We start from the raw sequence: 17,168 nt of genomic DNA, 5'->3' as shown, positions 1-17,168 counted from the left end.
GTCAGTGGAGAGAAATACTTAAAGCCATGAGCTAATGGTTCTGCAGTTCCAGGGAGGAAGTGAGGTGCTTTAAAAGAGGCCTGTTGATTCAAATACCTGCTGTCTAACATCAAGTTTCTACCTTTCCTTGAAGGTGCTACCTTGTGTGTCATCTGCCAAGATAGAAGTTCTTTACGGCAAACAATTGTCCGCTTAGAACTAGAAGACGAATGGCAGTTCCGACTTAGGGACGAATTTCAAACAGCCAACAGCAGCGAGGACAAGCCTCTCTACTTTCTTACTGGACGCCATGTCTGAGCGAGAGAAGGACCAGAATTGAGGTGTGGGAGGGAGGAGGCAGATGATCAAGTGGGATTTCTTTTTCTTTCTTAAGTACAATCACTGTGGAGCAAAGTGCAACTGTTGTGACTTTAGGATGCCCTCCAAAGACCCACACACACCTGACCTGGATACCCCAAGGGCATCAATGCCACTTCAGCTCCAATACCAGGACCTGGGATTTTAGGGTGACTCCACCCTAGACAGTTATGCAAACTACTTAGAAAACGGCCTGCCAGCTGTGACTGAAGTGACACACTTTGGACAATGAAGAGCTTGAGGCTCTCAGAGTCGTTTTGTTTTGTTGTTTTTTTGAGGGGTGTTTTGTTTCATTTTTACCTATCTGTGCTAGGAGAAAAAAAAATTGATTTTCAGCATCAGCTAGCCTGAATGTGTTACATGAGACTCACACCAGGGGTGTGATGCAGTGAAGATTAACGTCCGAGGCCTGAATCCTCAGTTTCTCTTCAAATCTGTACTTTGGTACAGTATTACTCAGGGGTTTGAAATGACAGAATGTAGAAGATACTTGTATTTAAAAAAAAAAAAGTAGCATTTGTTCTCTCTGTGCAGTGTTAGTTTTAAGATTTGTAATTTTATATGTATGAAACTTTTGGCAAAATTTCCACAGGAGTTAAAAGTTTACTACTTAAACCTGAACAAATAAGGCAGTAAATGCAGAGCAGGCGTCCTGTGCACGCCCATTTGTGCAGCTTCTACTAATCTCGTTGCTTCGCTCGTCCCATTGGCTTTAAATTTTCAGAATCCTTTGCACGTTGCATTAGCATGGATCTATAACAAGCTGTTTGGTTTGACAGTGATACTACTTCCTGTGCAAAGAGTAACCTGAGAATTTTTTGGCGTCATTGAGAGACTTCAGCTTCCCCATTCATCCTCTTCTCCCCCTCTCCGCCCCCATCCCAAACTGCTGTCCTTCATGGTTTGAGTTTCTGTATAGTTGGGCACCAGCAAAACCAATTTTACTTGACTTTGATTTCTTATGAAATGTCATGTTTTAGTTTTGTACATAGCGGAGCCAGTGCAATTTTGTTTCTTCTCACATCCTCATACATAGCAAGACTTAAAGACAGGTTTGATTGAATGTATCAACTTTATGCTAAATGGAAACTACTCCCTCACTCCCCCCTGCACCCCCAACTACAAATACCAAAGCAGAATGGCTGTTGGGGAGCCAGGATTCAGGCAGGAGGAGAGGGCAGCAGAACGGCTAAGTCTGCTACCCCTTTTCTCCAGCTCACAGAAAACCCCACTTCCATGGAAGCAGTAACCCCAAATGGCTTTGTTCTTGATGTGGAAATGAATGCTTTATTTTTAAAAAAAAAAAATCCAATTTGCTCAGGTAGTGGTGAGATATGTCTGTTATCTACATAAAGATTTCCGCAGTTCTTCAGATTCCTGAGTCATCCAATTATCCATTTCTGGGTTCTAGAACAAAGTCTTGGGGGTTAGTTAATAGTTCTTAAGCCAAGGTGCTGTGGAAAATAAAGACTTCTCATTTTACAGAATCAGTTTGGATTCAATCTCTCAGAACACCCAGTTGCTACTTTGTCCTGCACACATTTTTTGCTGTTTGTAAAGTGATAAAAGTAAAAGTGGCAATCTTCCTTTGAACACACCGTTTGTAAATGGCTATCTCCCCTTAATGAACCCTTGATCCCTGACCTGAAACTACTGAGAAGGGCCTGCTACAACTGCATTTACTTAGAACAAATAGTGTTAATCAAGCAGCTTTATTACTTGTGAGAAAGAGATGTTTACATCACAAAACAAAATGTATTTGATTGAAGCCTGAGGAAAAATAGTTTGCAGATCTTTGGGGTTTAATAGAGCTAACTGCAATGCTGCAAATGTAGCACATTTCAAATGAACAATTCTTTTTAAACATTTGTTTTTAACTGTCCTTGAAAGAGGACCTGCCTTATATATGCTTAAAAGATACACCTTAATTTGTGCATGGCAGAATTTCTGATATAAAGGTACGTTCTGAAGAGTTTTCAGTGTAGATATGAATGTATTTCAAAAGTTCCAGTTTTGCTGGCAGGGCTCGATGCTGACCAAATCAAGTTAAGCTGTTGTTGTGCAATACTGCATTTCGAATATTACCTTATTTTTACTTTAGGGTAAAGTAAGAAACCATTAGAAATAGTCTTACCTGGGAAGAACCTCTCATGGTTTCTTCTGGCTCCAAGATCTTAGGACATTTTCCAGAGTTATTACTGTACATGTAGGACTCCTTAAATGTTTCTAATATGGGCTGAAAAGTCCAAGCAAATAATCGCAGCCCTGTAGCGTCGCCAGAATAAAACCAAAAATCAAACCATCCCAAGAGGAGAATGCCCTTACACATCCAACTTGGCCTACCTTCCCTTTCCAAAAATTTTAAGCTTTTGAGCCTTTAAAAATTTTTTTTAAATGTCCTATTATCATTAGAATTGTTTAGTGTTAGATCTTAGTAGATTAGGGAGAAAATTGCACAAGCACAGGACACCATGATCTTATCAGCTATGGTTTGGGTTGCTTGGTGTGTTTAGCTGTAAGCCTTGCCGTCACTGAGAACACTGATGTGGTATGAATGTATTAAATAGGCCAGCAAATAATACTTTACCTGTAGACATGTTAAATCTCGGCATGTTTGACAGTTCACAGGTTAATACTGAATGTAAACTAAAAAATCAGAATGAGAATCATTGTATTCAGTTTTTTTCTGTAATTTATGTAATTGCTTTCTGATTTTTTTTTCTTTTGGAAAGGGGGGCACCTGTGTTACTTTATTACTGTAAAATTTTCTTAACCAAAACTTGGTGAATTTCACTAGTCAGTCTACCTCACATTTTATTGTTTATGATTTTAAATTGTCTGACGTTGTGCCTACAGTATGTTTATAATGTGCTTTCATTTAATTTGGTGAATGTATTAAATTTTCCTTTAATAAGATGTTGCATTTTCTTTAAATTATAAGGCCCCCAGAATAAGTTAATCAGAAAAAAAATCTATTTTTACTTTTACCACAAAGATTGAATGCATTGTCTGAAGGAAAGAGAACCACCCTTTATGTAATTCTGCTAAATTTTTAGAACAAAGGGTTTTTATATATATAAAAGCACTGGTATGTGTGTAATTCTGGCTCAACATAACGAATTTAAATACTGTCAACTCTGAGAAGTGATGATTCTAATTTAATAGCCCAGTAGGTCTCTGCCAAGGTTTATTATATATCCATGTCCATTTGCGTATTTGAATAACTCCACACATATAGATGACGAAGCCAAAATTTATTATATAGATTAGGGAAATTCCAAGTCTGCCTTCTGAGGCCCCTTGTCATAAGGAAAAGTTAGTGTCTGTCACGGCCCCGTTGAGGCTGAATCCCAGGCTGAATCAAACATGGGTGGATTTATCGATAGATTTCTGTAACTTTCAAATATGAAGGCACACATTCTCAACTCTGGCATGGGAGAAAAAAAAACTTTCAGGGCATCAATTTTCTGACTGGGTAAGACAATGGTAGTTTTTGGTTTTTTCCATAGGTTGCATTGCAGGTGAGTGTTCTTTTCTAAGAGTCTTAATCATTTATCATTTCTGGTCTTGGCCTTTGCTTTAGCTCTAAAAGGTCAAATAAGGTCAGTCGTTTTGGAACGTGTGATTTTACTGAAGGATGGCAAAGTTTTGTATTTAACTAGAATTAGTAATCCACTCTAGATTAGCTACAAATCTGTCCAGATTTTGCCTAGGTACCTTTGGTCCTACCCTACCCACTTAACTTTATAACCATGGGCATCTGCTTTTTCACCAGAGGCATTGTTCTGAGGACAAAGGAATTATCTTCTATTTAGGTGTACATAGTGAAAGTTGGGGGTTATAGAAAAAGAGCCCATTTAGACTTCTAGGGTGAGTGGAAAAACAGCCAAGAGACTGTGAATTACAGGCACAAGAGAAATGCCCACAATATTCTAATTCCTCAGCCTAACAAATGCCTAGCTTCCCCGGCCCTACCTACCAACCTAGAGTCACTGGGTGGGGTAGTAGTTGTGCCCAAGTCACTGGAAAAGGCCTAGGATGATAAGCAGTGAGGCAAGTCAGAGCACACATTTATACAGTAAAGTGCATTTTCCAAATGAGCCTGTGATTCTCCATTTGGAGGTAACTGAATTGTTTTATCCAGTCACCTAATTAGCTAAGTGGTGCAGCTGCAACACACACTCCAGTCTTCTGACTCCTGCCTGATCATGTTGTAACATTGGCTGTAGGTACTTATTTGCATCAACATGGTACTATGAGTCATTTTCATGAAAGTGGAAACCACGCAAACTTACTCCACTCAGGGATCCTTTAAGGTGATACTTGACTTGAGTACGTACTGCCTAGTCTTCTGGCCCATATGGGATTGAAGCATATATGATGTTGGCTTAACACGATGTTCTAGGCACAAATGCATATTTTATATAAAACAAATTTCAGTCTGTATTTAAATGGATATGATTCCCAGCTAGTGAGGTCATTAAGCCAAAGAAGGAGTAATTTTTCCCCATAAACTCACTGATCCTCCAGGAATCACTTAAAAGGGTCTTGTCTCCTAAATATCTTTACTTCATCCCTATACCTTAAGACCCTTAGAAGATGAATGTGTTTCATCATTCTGTGAGGCAGCTATGTGGCACAGTGAAGTCCTGAGTTCAAGTCCAGCCTCGGATACTGACTGACTGGGTAACTCTGGGCAAGTCATAACCTCTCCATCCCCTAATTTCTTTTCTGTAAAATGAAGATATATGAGGATAAAATGAGACAATATTCGTGAAGCCCTTTGCAGACCTTAAAGTGCTATATAAATGCTAGCTATTACCATTCCTGACCTCTCTCTCCATTCATTGAACAAGTGTTTGATTACCTACTACATTCAAGGAATTAAGAAGAGTGCTTATTCTATTAGTTTACTTCAACAGGAACATAATAATAGTTGGTATTTATATGCTCTTTGAGGTTTACAAAGTTTTTCACATACTTTTCTCTCATGGGACTCGACTACCTTGTGAGGTATAGTACAAGCATCATCCCAATTTTACAGAAGAGGAAAGGGTGGCTTAGAAAGATAAGGTATCAGAGCCACAGAGACAACTAAAAAAGCAGGAATGAAAATACATTAAGACACAAATATCTTAGGGAGTTCAAAAGAGGCAGAGAACCCTTCCAGTTAAGTGACATCAGGAAGTTGCACTGACAAGCATTTGAGCCGTGCCTTAAAGGGTGATTAGGATACACTTTAGATGAAGGGACAGTGAGCAAAAAAAAAGGTCAGGAAAGCAAGTGAGGCATGGTGGGAGATGGGCAGTTGGATTCCAGTTTGATCCAACATTTGAAAGGCAGAGAAAGCTGACAAGATTCAGTAAATTAAGATGTGAGCTGTGGATTACTTCATGCTGCAGCACCTGCACTTGAGCAAAATGGTGGCAAAGACTTTGAATCATCGAATTTCAAGGGGTTGAACTCAACCACTCAATTCAAAACAATGACAACATATATTTAACATCATGCCAGCACCGGTATGATTTAGAAAAGTCTATCAAGTTATTTATTCTTTTATTCTACATTATATACAGATCAAGAAAGGCCACAGCAGTTTTTCAACATATAAACCCTTTAAAAGTGGAGGGCATTATACAGACAAGTATACAATTGAAGTCCAGTAATAAAGGCATATATCCAGTGCAGTATTTCTGAGGAAAAAAAAAAAAAGCAGATACCAGGGCCATTCTTACTTAGCTTCAACCTTATTAATAAACTACAAAAATCTTTTCGAGAATTTGGTAAATTTGACATAACTGGACTTTATCTTCTTGTAGGATATGCAGAAATGCACAAGTGGGAGCAAGGTATACAATAGTCTGCTCCTACAGCTTGTTTTTTTCCCCATTAAATTCTACCCATAGGAAACTTTCCAGAGGGAAAGGCCCAACCCTCTTTTGACCAACTCCAACTTCACTTTTCTTTACCATCAAGGAAAAAAAAAAACCTAGCATCTCACATACTTCCTATTTCCTCGGTGCATGTGCAAATGACAGCAAGTACACACAAACATCCTGGAGCTTTTAACTGCCACTGTTTTCTAAAAAACAATGTTGTCCCTCCTTTAATAATATCCCAGAAGCATTTAAGTTTCATTAAAATACAATCTTTAAACTCTTATGCTTCAAAAGCAAAACTAGGATCAGCAGTTCAGTATAAAAAAAGATACAGTACCAAGCAGCACTGATATATTACCATATTAGGAACTTCAATATATACTCATCACTGAGACCATAGTCCTTGCATTAGTTTACAGTCCACTATGAACAATTAATTATCTGCTGCATGTAAACATGACTAAATAACTATAGATAAAATACAATCATAAACTTCTGTAAAAGATAACAAAATATCTTCTTTTAAAAAAACAAAAAATTAAGCTATTACTGCATTGTTTCCAATTTTATTAAAATGGAACAACCTTTTGGTTGTTACCAGTCCTGAGTTCATTGTAATAAAAATGGCCCTAGTTCCTGGTTAAAGTTAGTAACCAATCCATAATATCCAGCAGATGTAGTCAAATCAACATAGACAAGATTCTATTAAGAGTTCTTTTGTCCATTAATAAAATTATATACCAGAAACTGGCCAGTGCCACAGTACTGTGTTGCAAAGAGTTTCCCATCAGGTGTAGGATCTGAAAAAGCAATTTCTTCTTTGCTCAAATATGAGCCATATATAAAGTTGCTCCTAATTTAAAAAGAAAGAAAGAAAAAAGGGGTGAGGAAACATGGTACAGCATAAAAAGTACTATATTATAAAAAATCATAAAAACTTTTTTAAAAGAGCATATAAATACCTACTATTATTATGTTTCTGTTGTACTGTAAACTAAGAGAGTAGGCACCCTTCTTAACTGGGAGACTCCGTAGATAATAGAATACAATTCCAATTCCAAAGTAACTGCTACAAATGCATATTCATCACACATATTATTCACCTCTTAAATACTTAACAAGTTTGCCTAAATTTATTACTTTCCAATTAGCAACAATTTTCTGTCGTGTGCGCAGCCCCACAGAATTGTTAAGTGTGCATGTGTAATTGCAGCACTCGATAATAACAGGAGAACTAGCACAAGAAGAACAAGGAATGGTTTAGCTCAGGGCTTCATAAACTTAAACTACAGTTTAAGAAGTGCTGAGGGAGTTGCAAGTGGAAAACATCTAAAAAGCCCTGGTTTAGCTGAGAAAAGTGATAGTGAGAAGAGGGAGAAGGGAAAAGAGCTTGTTAGCTCATAACTGTTTGGAGGTCTTCTGACTGCACCTGCATGATTTCCAATTTTAATAAAATGCAACAACCTCTTGGCTATCACCAGTCCTGAATTCACTAGTATAAAGGAAAGGCAGGATTAGTTAACTCCCTCAGAATAGGCATCATGCCATTCTAATGAACTGGAAGAGACCTCAATTTTGAGAAACTAGAATGAATATAAATAAGACAAATGGCACGCGAAAATATCTGTGGAAATGAACATCAAGGATAGTATAAATGAAATCCATAATAATTCTAAAGAAAAATTGAGCAGAGTGAACACATTTGGAGTGAGAGGAGCTGGATTCAAATCCCACCAAAATCACTACTCCAGGGGTAACCGTGGACAAGTCACTTTCTCTCTCTAGGCCTGCTGCCTCATCTGTAAAATGAGGAAGATGGGCCACGGTTTCCACAATCCCTTCCAACTCTAAATCTATGATCATTTTAGTTAACAATTTTATCTTCTTAATTCACTAAAGCTGTTAAGAGAGCAGACTTGCCTAGGAGTTCTCTCTCCCCTATCACTGCTACCCTCAGAAAGAGATTTTAATGAATAAAGCTATGCACGGTAAGTAGAGCAAGGAGAAACAGAATGAGCAAGCAGCTAAGATAAATCTAAGACCAAGTCTGCATTCATTTCCACCAAGTGGATTCATTCTCAAAAGGCAAAAGTACAAGCAACAATTCTGTGAGTACCATGACTCTTGCAGTATCTACACGTTTACAGGTCTACTGTGATCAGGGAGGCAGAAATTCTGTGCAGGTGACTAACTGCCAGCCTTTTCTTCCTCACACTTTTCCTTCTACATCTCTACCAATAAAAGAAGCAAGCTAACATAATTTGCTTCCTAACTCATCTTTCTGAGCCTTCTGAATGAGCTGCATCTACAAGTCAGTGTGGAACAGAACAAAACAAAAGTCACTACTTTTGACCAAATTCACTCAATTCCACCCCCTTAAATTTACTGACATCAATAACAAGAAGGTCACAAGCTGATTTCCCAAATTTGGAGGAAATAATGTTAGACTTCAGGGATTAAACCAGTTGGACCTTCCAAGTGTAAGACCCTTTGGCCCTTTGGAGTTTATTGAGAAGGAGGTGACAGCTATTCACATGTATGTCCTGCCCCATGAGGGGAAGACCTAGCAGGAAGGGGTAGAATTGAGTTCTATTGAAAGCTCATGGGTTCGCTTGTACACTTCTGTGGTCAGAGCACGGTGGTTAGGTGTTGAGTGAGAGGAATTATTAGCCTTTTCAGTTGTTATTTCATCAGATTTTTATCTTGATTGGGTTCTTGGTGTCCTACACTATGGAGACAGCTAAAATCACTTTCTTTTTTGAACAATTCCTCTTTTGTAGAGATGTGAAAAGTTGTAAAGACTGGAGAAAATGTCTAGTCCTCCATCTCTTTGGTCATGTGACCCAGAAGTCTTAACTTTTATTTTCTTCTAGGGTGTATTTCTTCAGAAACTGAGACCCAGTAGGAATTTGTTAACTCTTGGCAGCAATCTAAGAAATACATGGTTTTTAAAAGACATGGAAACCACTATCTAAAACCACTTATTTCAAAATAAAAATTCACTAAATATGGCATAGAAAATATGGACTATTAGAACTGTACCTTGGCAACAAAAGGGTAGATTTTCAGTCAGTAAAAGGGAAAAGGGTGTGGAATAGTCATTTTTCATTTTGGCCCACTGAATCACCATGACCACAAATTTAAATGGTATAAAGTTTATAAACTGATCGAGTTTACATGTTTCTATATGGACAATAAAAAGAGCATCATTGAGCTTTTTTTCCTCTGTGTATTTCAGAAATATTAATTTAATGTGTATATACACATTATCTAGATGAGTTTTAAAACAAGGCATTACTGTTCTCATAAGGGCTAAATTACTTATTTTGGAAATTAAATATCTGTGTTGTAAGTGCCATGAGCAACAGTAATGATGGGCTGGAACCTTCCCAGGATAATAACAAAAGCTAGTGTTTATGTAGTACCTTACGGTTTGTAAAAGCACTTTACATACTACTGGTAGGTGCTATTATTACCCCTATGCAGAGTGCTATTATTATCCCCACTTCAAAGATGAGGAAAGTGAAGTTAAATGACTTGTTCAGGGTCCTACAACTACGAAGTATCTAAGGATAGATCTGAACTCAGGTCTAACTGACTCCAAGTCCAGAACCCTCTATCTACTATGCCACCTAGCTGCTTAGAATTAGTAAACCTGGTTTACATAACTTTAATTGAAATTTAAATGTTCCCATTACTTCCCAAGTCAACAAAATTTTAAATTAGCTAGCTTGCTTTCCTTAATTCCAAAGACTTTTAAAGTATAACCTCTTAAATAACTTTCAAATGTTGTTTTGTTTTTGTACATATCAAATATCTTACTTACATTCTGAAGATTATTTACTATGACGGTTTACTATTTCAAAATATTAAATTCAGAGGCAAATGTACATTAAAAAAAGCCAAACAAAGCAAACAGAGTATCCGAAACAAAGAACTGTGAGTTGAAAATTGTACTATTTTAAGTTCATAAGATATTTTATAGGATTTTGGTAAATACTTTTTTTAAAAAAACTTTGTAAAGCAAAATAGCTTTTAAATGAGACTATTATTTCATTCAATATTTTGAACAGAGCCTAGTATGAAGTCTAAAGCTGGTTTTACTCAGGACAGCCAATATGTTTCACCTGCCTCAGTGCTGAAACCTTTTGAAGAAATATTCACCTTTTTTTGGTTCAGATACAGAGCTGCTTAGCTTTGCAGGACTATCTGAGAAATGACCTTAGTATCGTAACTTTATAACAAAGCAAAGAAAGTCTGTTGGCCTTAGAAGATAATTCAGAATTTCCTGACAGAAAAAATGTCTCTCTTAAAAAAAAAAAATGTCTTGAATTCCTGCACATAAGTAAATGGACACTTTTATGCTCTACTTTGAAAGATGTATGTTCTTTGAGATTCTGCTATATTGTGTTTGTCCTCAATGATTTGATTCATAGTAACTACTTTCATGTTATCAAACTGATTTGCATTGAAAACAAACTGTAAATAATAAGAAATAAAAATAAATACTTTTCAGATTCACATTTCTAAATTATTTACCTTAGACATTCAATCATTCGAGAAGCTATTTTTCTTCGACGCATCATGCTGAATACCCAAATGCGACTAATCCCACAGACAGCAGGTTCAGGAGAGGTTGAGCAGCACCAGGCTTTTTGCCGTTCAAATATAACTTTCTCATTTTCCGAATTAACATCTGGGACTTTATCTTCTATAACTCTATAGCCCTATAATTAAATTTAAAATACATTATGACATGTCTCATTTTGACCTAGCTAGGTTTACAAAGTAGTGTGTCTGGTATCTTGCCAAATTCCACTAAGTTTAAAGACTACGTTTCCATCTCTACAATCCCCAGCTTCCTAACATAACTGGGCTATTGGATATAACTACTATGTAAATAATTATTATCTCCTCTGTTCAAGAGCTCAATGGAATATTCCCTACCCCAAACTAACCAATAAATTTAGAACAATGGGGACTAAGTTCTTAAGAATCTAGAAATTATTCCTTTTTTAAAAAATCTTCCTTCACAATCTTGTGAATCATAGCAGCCCATACCAGCCCAACTATAATGATGGGATAAGGCAGAGTACATACAACAGTAATTAAAGTCATAAAGCACAGAAAAAATTATTTTTTTTATTAAACTTTTTTCAAAGTACCGTACAAGCAAATACACACAGACACACACACTCGCGAAAATACACTCATACATGCAAAAAATACACACACACACACACACACACACACACAGAAACAGATAATTTCACTAAAAATAGTGTTGAAAGGAAGGAAAAGTAAGGACTGGTCAATGAAATTAAAACATAGCTTTTCAAAGAGAAGTGGTCCTCAGAATATTTACACATAATCCATCATGTTACAACTCTTTTTGCCCTAAGACTATTACTAAGTTAAGAGCCCTAAACCTCAATAAAGGGAGAAGTATGAGTTCCCTTTACAAAGAATCCTCATGGTGCATAAGGGGGGAAAAAAAAACTGTATATGAAGTCAGACCTGGCCTGTAGTACTGGCTTTGCCATTTGACTGAGTCACTTGGATTTTTAAATCATTTAACTTGAGTTTCACCTACAAATCCTGTATATATCTTGTATGTACCTAGTTATTTCACATGTGTCTCCCACTAGAATGTAAGCCCCTTAAAAATAAGAGCTGTTTTCACCTTTTTTTGTATTCATAGTGCTTAGCAGTGACTAGAACAGAGTAAGGGATTAATTAGTACTTGTTGACTGATTACTACTTGAATTATTAGTCTCACAGCATTATTATGAGGAAAGAGATAATTTAACCATAAAGCACTATATATAAATGGGAGTTACTTATTTTAGGTCAGCAAATTGATAGCTAGAGCAATATGTTTAACTGGTCTGCCTTAAAAAGCATTTAATAACCAGAAAATGAGCCTGGAAACCAAGAAGACCTGGGTTCAAGTCCTGCCTCTGTCATATAACAGCTGTGTGTCTTGGTGCTTTGGGCAACCCTTTAAGGCTTTAAGATGCAGAGAAGGTACATACACCTGAGGGTTCCAAGACCAATATAGAACACAGGTCCACTGTTTTTTTCCTACTCCTATCTTTATATCTTTATGTTCAAGACATAAGCTGTATTCTAGATTTGTAAAGGAAAAAAATGCGATACACTGACTGCCCTCAAGGAGATTATATTCTACAGTGAACACATTCATAGATGATTAAACACAGGGCATTATGAGCAGTGGGAGTGCAGCACCAACACCGGGGAAAGAACACGTAAAGATTCACAGATGAGGTGGCTCATGAGGTGAAAATGTGATAAATAGTGAGTGCTTAACAAATGCTTTTTGATTAAAGACAAACATTCTACTCAATATTTAATAAACCTAGTAGTTTAAACAAGTTTTATCATTTAAATAATATCTAGAAAATCTTGGAATTTTAGGTTAAATAGTTTTTAAAATATTCTAACATCTATTATAATCAAATCAAGATAGAATTCTGTTTCCTCATGCTGTAATATTTTACCAAATGAGTGTTTTTACCAACTTGATGTAATGTATTATTAAAACATTAAAAGAGCAATGACATATTGTATAGGATATTTAGTTAAACTAAAATGTCTAAGCAGACACTTTCTCGAAATATAGCAGGTTTATCTAAACTGTACTGTTCAAAATAATCTATAAATTAGTTCATTATACTCTAAATTACACATAACCAATTTTTAGCAAATTACTCACCCACTGGATATGTTCTGCAATTAAGCAGCCAACAACTTTTTTGTCATTAGAAATAAAGAGAAGAGTCTTAATTCTAGAAGAGCACATGAGTGGAGCTTGTTGGAATCCCAAGTCATTGTCTACCATCTCTCTAATTTCTTCAACCTGCCAAACAGAGAAAAATTTTTTTTAATTGAGAAAGTCAGCATGGTATACTAAAGAGTGCTGGGTTTGGAGTCAGATCATTTGGGTTCAAATCTTGGCTTTACCTCTCACTACCCACATGATCTTCATAAATCTCTTAAAGCAGTAGAATTAACATTCGCTGTATCTTAAGGATCACAGAACTTTTCCATCTTACTTGCAGCTGAAACTTTCCATGTGTTGTCCCTCCCATCAGAATTCAAGTTCCTTGAGAACTGAGCTCATCTTTTTTTTTTCTATTCGTACCCTCACTGCTTTGCACTGTTCTTTACACATAACAACTGCTTAATAAATGCTTTATTCAGCCAGTCATTCAAACCCATTTAATTTTTCTGAACCTAAATCTTCTAATCTATAAAATGAAAGGATTAGACTAGATCAGAGGTGTCAAACTCAAGGCCTCTCCAGTGGGTCCACAACCAGATTAAAATGCAATCAGGAAAAGTTTAACAAAACAAATAAAAATACAATACAATACAGATAATGCTAATTTGTGATTTGTAAGTCAATATGCATGTGCAGGGACTGGTTTCTATTTGAGTCTGACACCAATAGACTAGATGATCTTTAAAGCTCCTTCCAACTCTCTATCGATGAACTTAGGAACTTATATGAAAATATCACATGTGTACAAAGGAATACTATATTGAATTCAGTAAGTCATGTATAATTGGGATAACTGCGATTTCACTGGTATTGGGAAAGTCCCTCTATTAATGTATCTAGGCAGATAAATGCTATAGAGGATAGAAGGCCAGGCCTGAGGTTAGCAAGTTCTGAGTTCAAATCCAGCTCAGATACTTACTAGTTGTGTGACGTTGGGCAAATCACTTAACTTCTATCTGTCTCATAATATCACCTACAAGATTGCTGTGAGGATCAAATGAGATAATTATTTATAAAGCACTTTGCACACCACATGGCACATAGCACACAGTAGGTGCTATATAAGAGCTATCACTATTATTATCAGTATTATTATTAGTCAGCACTTCTCTGCAACTTACAGCCTTACAGCTGGAGTTCTTAACCTTTCTGTGTCACAATTTTGGCAACATAGTGAAGCCTATAGACCCCTTCTCAGAATAATGTTTTAAAATGCATAAAATAAAATACATAGGACTAAAAAGGAAACATTATGTTTAATTATCAAAATATTTAAAAAGCAAAAACCTCTTGCCCATTAGAGTTACCTAGACCACTGAAAGTATAACCGACTTGCCCAGGGTCCCTAGGTTATGGAGGTTTTCTATTTCTGTATCATATATAACATGTAATTTGGTGCTTACTGCTTAATGCAACAGTCATACATAAAGAATTAAAGGGCTTAGCATATAACAAAATTTTTTAAATTTCCTTTTTTTCTTGAGACAATGAACACACACACACACACACACAGTTGAAACATCCTTAGTGAGCATAGCCTTGAAAGTTACATTGATAGGCAGGGAGAACTGTGAATTAGTCCAATCATTCTGGAAGGTATTTGGAATTATGCTAAAAAAGTGACTAAAATATCTATACCTTTAATGTGGAGATCCCATTTCTAGCCATATATCCCAAGGGAGTCAAATATAGAAAGAGAAGTCTCATATGAACAAAAATATTCAAAGCAGCGCTTTTATAGTAGCACAGAATAAAAACAATATAGGTGCCCAGCAAGTGGCAAAGTGTTGAACTGGTGGCAAATGAATGTAACAGAATACTAATACACAGAAAAAATATGAATTCAGAAAAGCACAGGAAGACATATGAACTTATTAAAAGTAAAATAAGCAGAACCAGGAAAACAACGTAAATAAGGACTATAACAACGTAAAGCGAAAGAAAAAAAGAGAACTCAGTGCTATATAATTATAATGACCAAGCTTGGCCCAGAAAAAATGTTGAGAAAATACATCTCCCTCCTTACAGTGCAGAGGTATGTGGAATAGAGTATATGCTTTCAGATGATCACACCTGATCAAACATGTATATACAAAATTCCAATGTACTGATTGGCTTTAATGAACTTCCTTTTTTCTTTTTCTTCTAAAATTTTTGTTACAAAAGATGGCTCACTGGGTTAGCAGGGAGAGGAGGTGGAAGGATTATATTCAGGAAGAAAGGTGATGTAAGAACAAAAAGCATCAATAAAAAAATAAAAGTAAGGAGGTTATTTATACCATATAACTTTCAAAGTTTCCTATAGCCTTCTAATTGGTCTCTCTGCCTCAAGTCCTTCCACTTTGCTCCCAAAGTGATTTTCCTAAAGTATATGTCAAACTCCCTCCCTTCCCCCACCCCAGGCCAAACTCCAATGGCTCCTTATTATCTCTATGATCAAAAAAACAAATCCTTTATTTGGCATATAAAGCCAAAGGTCCCATTTGAACAAGAAAGACCCTTTCCTTTCCAATTTTCTTACACTGAGCTCCTTTCCAAAAACCCTAGAATACAGCTGCACTGCCCTCCTTACATATGATGATCTATCTCCCAATCCTCCACTTTTTACAGGCTGTGTCTCATGGCTGGAATGCTCTCCCTCCTCACCTCTGCCTCTCAGCTTCTCTGGCCCCCTTCATGATTTAGCTTAAATCCCACCTTCTTCAAGAAGACTTCCTTAGTCCCCATAGTAACTAGTTCCTTTCCTCTGAGATTACCTTCCATCTACTCTGTTTATAGCTTGTATGTGCAGTTACTTATATGATGTCTCCCTCTTTAAAACATGAGCTCCTTTAGAGGCAAGACAGCATTTCTGCCTTTTTTTTTTTGTATCCTCAGAACTTCACACAGGCCTTGACACATTAGTAAGTGCTTTATAAATGCCTGTTGACTATTACAAATCCTTTTTATCTGTGTATCCCCAGCACCTTGCACATAGTAGGCAATGAATCTGTGAGAGGTGGCAGTAAAGTGTGATGTTCGTGAAGCCACAAAAAGATATGTATCCAGAATTAAGAAAATAATCAGCTTCTCCACTATTATTTGATATAATTCTGAAAAATGCTAGCAAAAGAAATAAGACAAGAGAAAGAAATTAAAGGAAGACAGGTAAAGAGGAGATAGAACTATCCCTATCTGCTTACAATACAATGGTATATTAAGAAATTTCAGGAATCAGCAAAAATATTAATTGAGACAATTAAAAGTTTCAGCAAAGTTGCAGGCTACAAAATAAATCTTTAAAAATCAATTGCATTTGTACATAGCAACAAAGTCCAACAGGCAATAACAGAAATGGAAATTTCATTCTAGATAACCATAAAATGCATAAAGTATCTTGCAAACAATCTACAAAAGCACACAAAAACTTGTTCAAATTCAATTACAAAGTGCTCCTTACAAACATAAAGAACAACTTAAACAGCTGAAGGAATATTCAGTGCTCATGTCTAGGCTGTGCCAATATAATAAAATTGACAATAATATCAAAGTTAATTTACATTTCTAATCCTACACCAATCAAATTATCAAACAAATGCTTTAGGGAACTTGATAAAACAACAAAATTCATTTGGAAAAGCAAAAGATGAAGAAAATCAAGGAAAATGGGATAAATGGTGAAAGTACTTCAAGATCTCAAATTGTATTATAAAGTATCAACAAAATCATCTGGTGTTGATTAAAAAAGAAAGGCAAAGTCAACAAAACAGACTAGACTTGGGAGAATTAGAAATTATGGAACTCAATCCATGTTTGGTAAATTGAAAACATAAACTACTCAAGAAATCACCCTCTAGTTGATAAAAACTACTGAGAAAACTGAAAAACAATCTGGCACAGAGTAGGCTCAGGCTAACACTTTACCCCATATTCCATAATATGTTCTAAATAATAAATTCTAAATGTGACCATATGTCATGTATGATTAAAGATCATACTATAAAAAAATTACAAAAGATATTAATAAAAATTTTTTTTCTAAAAGAATACCTCTCAGAGCAATTGATAGGAGATGTATTCTTAACCAAACAAAGAATAAGGCAATTACAGAAGATAAAATAGATAAATAACTTTGATTACATGAACCC

General features: G+C 36.0%; 2 protein-coding genes across 3 annotated transcripts in view; one reads left to right on the top strand and one right to left on the bottom strand.

Annotated features, from left to right (window-relative positions):
* Positions 1 to 649, top strand: part of LOC114031711 (GREB1-like protein) — a 148,257-nt gene extending 147,608 nt beyond the window's left edge. The window contains exon 33 of the mRNA XM_027846868.1: positions 134 to 649. Within this exon, the coding sequence (XP_027702669.1) occupies positions 134 to 297 (164 nt within the window). The 3' untranslated portion in view covers positions 298 to 649. The remainder of the gene's footprint in view (positions 1 to 133) is intronic.
* Positions 650 to 5,877: 5,228 nt separating this feature from the next.
* LOC114031878 (N-acetyltransferase ESCO1-like) overlaps positions 5,878 to 17,168 on the bottom strand; it is a 49,817-nt gene continuing 38,526 nt past the window's right edge. For both annotated transcript variants that reach the window (XM_027847068.1, XM_027847067.1), the window contains exons 11-13: positions 12,973 to 13,116; positions 10,776 to 10,963; positions 5,878 to 7,089 (exon numbers count right to left, since the gene is read on the bottom strand). In XM_027847068.1, coding sequence (XP_027702869.1) covers positions 6,942 to 7,089; positions 10,776 to 10,963; positions 12,973 to 13,116 — 480 coding nt within the window. In that variant the 3' untranslated portion in view covers positions 5,878 to 6,941. The remainder of the gene's footprint in view (positions 7,090 to 10,775; positions 10,964 to 12,972; positions 13,117 to 17,168) is intronic.

Source organism: Vombatus ursinus, unplaced genomic scaffold, assembly GCF_900497805.2.
Source record: "Vombatus ursinus unplaced genomic scaffold, bare-nosed wombat genome assembly UNPS02015255.1, whole genome shotgun sequence".
In the NCBI taxonomy this organism is placed as follows: domain Eukaryota; kingdom Metazoa; phylum Chordata; class Mammalia; order Diprotodontia; family Vombatidae; genus Vombatus; species Vombatus ursinus.
This window is presented reverse-complemented; position numbering and strand designations above follow the sequence as displayed.